Consider the following 6,250-nt stretch of genomic DNA (forward strand, 5'->3'; position numbering starts at 1 on the left):
GAATGCCGCAGTGGGACCCAAACCGGGAAAGGAATCGGTTTTCCAGGTCAATAATCGTTTCTCCTACTTTTTCATCACGGGTAAAGGTGTCATAATCATAGACAGAAATTTTCAGGTCTTTTTCTTGAGGTAAGTAGCAGCTCAGTTCATACATTCTGAATAAACAAATGCAAGGTTAGAATCTCCATGATCCCACCCGGGTGTCTCACACAAACCAGGGCTCTGCACAAAGACTCCCCGGGCTGGGGCCGGGGCTGCAGGAGGAGGATATCATGGCCGGGATAACCAGGTGGGTGGCGGCGGGCAGGGGTGCTTGATTAAGTAGTGCACGTTAGTAATGAGAGCAACAGATTGTACACTTGCTCAGGAGAAGATCCGGGGCTTTAAATGCCTAACGAGAACCCCAGCTTTGCTGCTCACTAGCTGCGGAACCCTAGGCCAGCTACTTAATCTCTCTGTGCTCAGTTTTCTCATCTGTAAAATGGTGATAATAATCCCTACCATCCCATATTGATACAAGGGTCAAGGGAAGAAATGTTTAGAAAGCATTTGGTATGAGTGCATTACTCAAAACCCAATAGCTATAATAGTAATAATAAATAATAAATTATTATAAGTTATATAATAATTATTAATAATTATATTATTAGCATATATGCCTATTATCTGGGCACCCAGGCATCTCTACCCAGCTGGGAGATTAGTAAGGCACAAGCACCCTGATTTATAGCCCCCATATCTGTGCCCCTACTGTGTTCCCTTCTCTGCCTCAACAGAGACCACCACCCCATGGAACACCCTGGACTCACCCCACAGGAGCATGAGGGCCTGGAGGGGGGAAGTGGAAGGCTGCCAAGAAGGCTCCCTCCCTCCTCCCAGGCCCTCTGGCTCTGCCACTGATTTGAGAAGGCTTTTCTATAGTATCTGTATTAAAATGCAAACACTTCTGAGAGAACGATAAATAATCAAACAGTAATTTCTGTGGTAGGTGAGCAATATGGCGCCAGTTCTGAGACGGTGATAACTGTACAGCATAAGCTCCAGATGGGTGGGGTTCGGTTCTGTATCTGCACACAGAGGGGTGAGTCACATAGTAGGTGCTCAATAAACTGGACAGAAAACTGTGAGAGGCCTCTTGCATCTCTCCTCTCTCACTGTGCCTCCACTTGTCCTCCTGTCACTCTGGTGTGTGGACTGGTTCTTGTCCAAAGAGCCAGGAGTATTAATCTCTTGAGCAGAAGGGTATGTGTCAGTGGGGCTCTGGAGACAAGCTTCTCGGGTGTCTCCTAGATACATCTCAGTGACTTCTCCAGACTGCTGCAGCCAGGAGGGGGCCTGCAGGAGGAAGGCGGCCCAGGATAGAAGGTGCTGGAGTCATGGCCACACCTGAAGCACCATATCCACACGAGCCCCCAAACTCCATTACTGGATTCTAAGGGACAGGTAACATGTGTCCCTTGAGAAAAATAATTTTTTGCTCAAATAAGTTTGAGAACCACTTCTGGTGTTCCTCTGGGCAAACTGAAGGTTCTGAGAAGTCCTGCAGTTATCTTTTTAACCCAAGCATCTTGGTTTGATGAAGGAATACGTCTTTCTTTAGAACACAATTAACATCTTCTGGCAGACTGACATCCTATTGAATGTTATGGGCCAACAATGCTGAACAGTGGCCGAGCACGTAGGAAAGGCTGCTCCTTCCTGAATTCCTTTCATGGAATCCCTGAGGGTCTCCGCTGAGAAGATCGTCACCCTGGAGAAGACTGAGGCCAGGGACCGCAGCCGTGGGCGGGGTTGCAGAACCGCGTCTCCCTGGCTCCACCCTGCTGGGCGGGGTGATGTCTGCACGGTCACCAGATGGCGATTGGCCGTGTGGAGCCTGACGGCATCACTTCCTTTCAGACAGGGCCCCCTTTCTCCCGTAAAAGCTGACTTTCCCTGCTTCCCTGTCTCCCTCGCATGGAGCCCTCCTTCCTGCCCTGCGTGCCTTTTCCTGTCTAGACCTCAGGGCTGGATCAGGGGAAGAAAAGGAAAACAATCATATTGCCCTGCGAGAGGGTTACTTCCACTGCCTGGCTCTGGCACGCGGCCCCGGGGTGTACAGCACAGAGTGTGTGCATGTGCGCGCGTGCACACGCACGTACACACAAGAGAGGGAAGGGTTGCATAAGGGCACCCACCAACAAACGCGAGTAGAGAAGAAGCGGGTGGGCAGGATAATAAAGCCAGAAATTAAAATACAGGCACACGTCAAATAAGAACAAAGTGTTCTTCTCGGCAGGGTTCTGGGGGAAGGTAGCACTGTTTTTACAAATGTTTTGTGCAAAGAACATTTTTCTACAGGTGATGGCTTGGCCCGGAATATGAAACATTACCAGGGGTGCTGGAAAAGCCTGGGGCTTGGTCAGGAGTTTCTACCTAAGTCTTGGCTGCCCAGTGCACCAGCTCTGTGGACACAGCTCTGGTGCCCTGTTTCTGTCACCTGTAAAGCGGGGCCGTTTCTCCCTGCCCTGTCAGCTGCCGGGTTTGACACTGAGGTGAAAATCAGATGGTGGCGGCCTTGCAGAAGCTGCATTCAGGTGGCCTGGGCGTGAGTCCCGGCTCTGCTGCTCAGCAGTGGAGTGAGGTGGCGCTGACTGCCTCCGCGCCTCTGTTTCCTCTGTTGTCAGGTGAGGGTAGCCCCTCAGAGTTGTGAGATTTTTGAGATGTTTTCTACGAAGGGCTCGGCATAGTGCATATCCACAGTAAGAGCTCAGCAGACAGTAGCTATTATTAAACGTGTAAGTAGTTCATAGCTGAAAAAAGCCAGTCCTCTTTAGAGGTCACTTGGGTGCGCCTTACCCTTCAGAAGGTTCTGATGAGATCAGTGTAACAGTCCAGAACAGATGTAAAATGGCAATGATGAAGATGGCAATGCTATTTCAAGAATCTTTGGGGGACTTCCCTGGTGGCGCAGTGGTTAAGAATCCACCTGCCAATGCAGGGGACACGGGTTCAAGCCTTGGTCCAGGAAGATCCCACATGCCGTGGAGCAACTAAGCCCGTGCGCCACAACTACTGAGCCTGTGCCCTAGAGCCCACGAGCCACAACTACTGAGCCCACGAGCCACAACTACTGAGCCCACGAGCCACAACTACTGAGCCTGTGCACAACTATGGAGCCTGCGCTCTAGAGTCCGCGCGCCACAAGTGAGGCTGCGCCCTAGAGCCTGCGAGCCACAACTACTGAGCCCACGTGCCACAACTACTGAAGCCCGTGCACCACAACTATGGAGCCTGCACTCTAGAGCCCACGAGCCACAACTACTAAGCCTGCACTCTAGAGCCCATGAACCACAACTACTGAAGCCCGCATGCCTAGAGCCCGTGCTCCACAACGAGGAGCCACTGCAATGAGAAGCCTGCCACCACAATGAAGAGCAGCCCCCACTCGCCGCAACTAGAGAAAGCCCACGCGTAGCAACGAAGACCCAACACAGCCATAAATAAAATCTTCGGGAACAGAAGACAGGGAGCAGGACATCTGACCCCATCACTTTCTGCTGCCTTCTCAGTTTTGGTAACAGAGTCAATAACACATACACTGGCTCAAAGTGGTGGAATCAAAGCATCCCAGAAAAGAGAGCTCAGCAGGATCAGGGAGTGAGAACCACCTGTCACCACCTACCCTCTTGTCTAGAAGCCACAAACTCTCCGGACTCCTGGGCCTCATTACCCGCCCCCCGCCCCTCCAGGTCTCACAGCAAATCTCTCAGACTTGGTTTAGTTTTCTTCATGGTACTTTTCACTTCCACAAATTTCTTGTATTTGTGCATTTACGTATTTATCACCTGCCCCACAGACCTGGATATTTGAATAGTTCACAGACACAGTTTCACAGCTTCTGGGCCTAGAGCAGAGCCTAGCACCCATTGCATCCTCAGCACAGAGGCCAAGAAGAAAAGAACCACAGAAAAGCGTTAGGAAATGCCCGTTACCTGCCGAACACCGGGCTGAGAGTGTTGGGGACGTAGTGGTCTCGATCTTCCATTACTTTCTTGCCCAGTGTTATTTTTATGTAAGGGTCACACTATGGGGACAAAACAGACAGCAGGTTATGTCACCGTGGGGTGCAGTTCAAGGCAGTTTCTGGGACAGATTCCACACCCGCTCCCGCCCTGGTGAGAAGGGGTAGCCTCAGACCAGGTCTGGGCAATGCTTCCTCTTGGCGCCATGCAGCCAGCGCACCTTTGGAGAGGCAGTGGCAGGGAGCAGTGACAAAGCAATTCTCCGAGTCACTCTGTAAAATGAGAAGGGGTGAACCAGAGGCTCCAAAGCCCCTTCAAGCTCTGAGATAAATCCCCACTGGGACAATCCTCCTGAACAGATTGTTTTGATAGAGTATCTTTCCCCTTGTGAGATAACAGAGCCCAGAAAGAAAGAACATGACAATTACTGTGGCCGATGACTGTAATTATGTTGCTATAGGAGAAGGCTCCACGCCCAAACTCTTACCAGGCCATTGTTGTCCTGGGGCTGGAGCTCTAAGCCTCGAACAATGTAAATCCTAACCGTGCATTCCTGTGGGACACTGTCAGGTAGTTCCCGAAACTGCCGGGGAGGGGCCGGCACGCTGGGGTCATCGGACAGTGGGTAGATTCTGAAGGAACCCTAGGAGAGAGACACACAGATGTACTGGCAGGACCTTGGGCGATCAGGGCAGAGGGCTTGGGGCAGTGTCCTTTCCCCCAGGACACTGGGGGCAGCCACAGGGGCTGTGGGATTGGGGGATGAAGGGCTGCCTTTTGTGAAAGAAACAGCTATGGTGTGCTTTGCATGTTTCCAGTGGAGAAAATGAGTGATGATAAAGTAATTACATAATAGATCACAGTGGAGAAGACAGGGCAGGGCAGGGCAGAGGTAGGGAGGCCTGGCAAAAACCTAGGCAAGACATGGAGGTGGCCTGGACCAGTATGATGGCAAAGGAGGTGATAAGAAGTGAAATTCTGCACATGTTTTGAAGATAGGAATAAAAATGATTATTTTTTAAACCCAATAAAGTATAAAGGGTGATTTCCCTTTTTTTCTGCATCACCCCTGTAAACCCCCTTCCATCCACTCCCAGGCAAACTCCTGTTCATCCCTCAGGTCTCAGCTGAAAAGTGTCACTTCTTCCAGGAAACCTCCCTGATTGCCCCTGGGTTGGATAGGTTTCCTAACACTCTCTTCTAACCCCGCACTCACCCCTATTGCAGCACTGACCTCTGCGTCGTCACTGTCTATTTATTGTCTATATTCTTCACTAGACTGTGAGCTTCCTGAGGGAGGGAAATATTTCTTGTTTATCACTCTATCTCCAGGACCTAACACAGGGCTGGGCATGACGCAGGGACACAATAAGCAGTTTCTGAATGAGTGAGCCATCAGGCCAGCTTGAGAAGCCTTATATTTTATCTTGAAAGCAGCTTGCGTACAAGAGAAAGCACCAAAGCTGGATTCAGAACACGTGGGTCTTAGTTCCAGCTACTTTCACTCAGTAAAGCAGCATGATGTAAGCACCTACCATGTGCCAGGTACTGGAGGCCAAAAAATGAACTCTAGGAATCCAGTCTGGCACAGGGGTGTTAAATAGGTTTGACTCTGATGCTATCTTTGATGGCTTGGTGGAAAGCTATAATGAGAAGGATTTTGAAACCACATGTAGGGTAAAATGGTCTGATAGATTAGCAATGTCTGCTATTCGAAAGGATTAGGAAGTAACAGCACATCTGCCACGGATTTGCCAACTGTGGTTGGAGGGAGGGGCAGTTGTGAAAGCAGATACTTACAGTGTGAATGGTACTTTAGTAGCAGCAGGGACCTGGGGAGCCTGGGGTAGGAGTGAGTCACCCTGCCAGGAGCAACCAGGGAACACTTCACAAAGAATGTGACATCGGAGCTGGTGCTTAAAAGAATGAGTAGGAGTTTGTCAGACCACAGAGAGGGAAGAAAGGGCATCTAGGGAATGAAGAACTTGTCCCAAAGCTCCAAGTTGTGAGACGACAGGGTGTGTTTGGGGGCTGGGAGAGGATGCAGTGGCAGGAAAGACAAGAAGCTTGTGAAAGGCCGGCCCAACCCTTGGAAGGAGTTGAGACTTGACCCGGTGGAAACTCAAGCCTTCTTTAAGCGGTCGAGAAACATGATCAGATTTGGTTGCGTGGAAGATGGACTAGAGTGTGGATGAGAAGGGTGGCAAGGACAATGGATTGGGAAAGTGCTGCACTGGTCCTGCTGA

General features: G+C 50.4%; 1 protein-coding gene across 1 annotated transcript in view; it reads right to left on the reverse strand.

Moving 5' to 3' along the window:
• MYOF (myoferlin) overlaps positions 1–6,250 on the reverse strand; it is a 160,916-nt gene that overhangs the window by 19,569 nt on the left and 135,097 nt on the right. The window contains 3 exon segments of the mRNA XM_007471569.1: positions 1–155; positions 3,975–4,066; positions 4,492–4,647. The exon segment at positions 1–155 is cut by the window's left edge and continues 11 nt beyond it. Of these exon segments, the coding sequence (XP_007471631.1) occupies positions 1–155; positions 3,975–4,066; positions 4,492–4,647 (403 nt within the window).

The sequence above is a fragment of the Lipotes vexillifer genome, unplaced genomic scaffold (genome assembly GCF_000442215.2).
Source record: "Lipotes vexillifer unplaced genomic scaffold, Lipotes_vexillifer_v1.1 scaffold325, whole genome shotgun sequence".
NCBI lineage: Eukaryota > Metazoa > Chordata > Mammalia > Artiodactyla > Lipotidae > Lipotes > Lipotes vexillifer.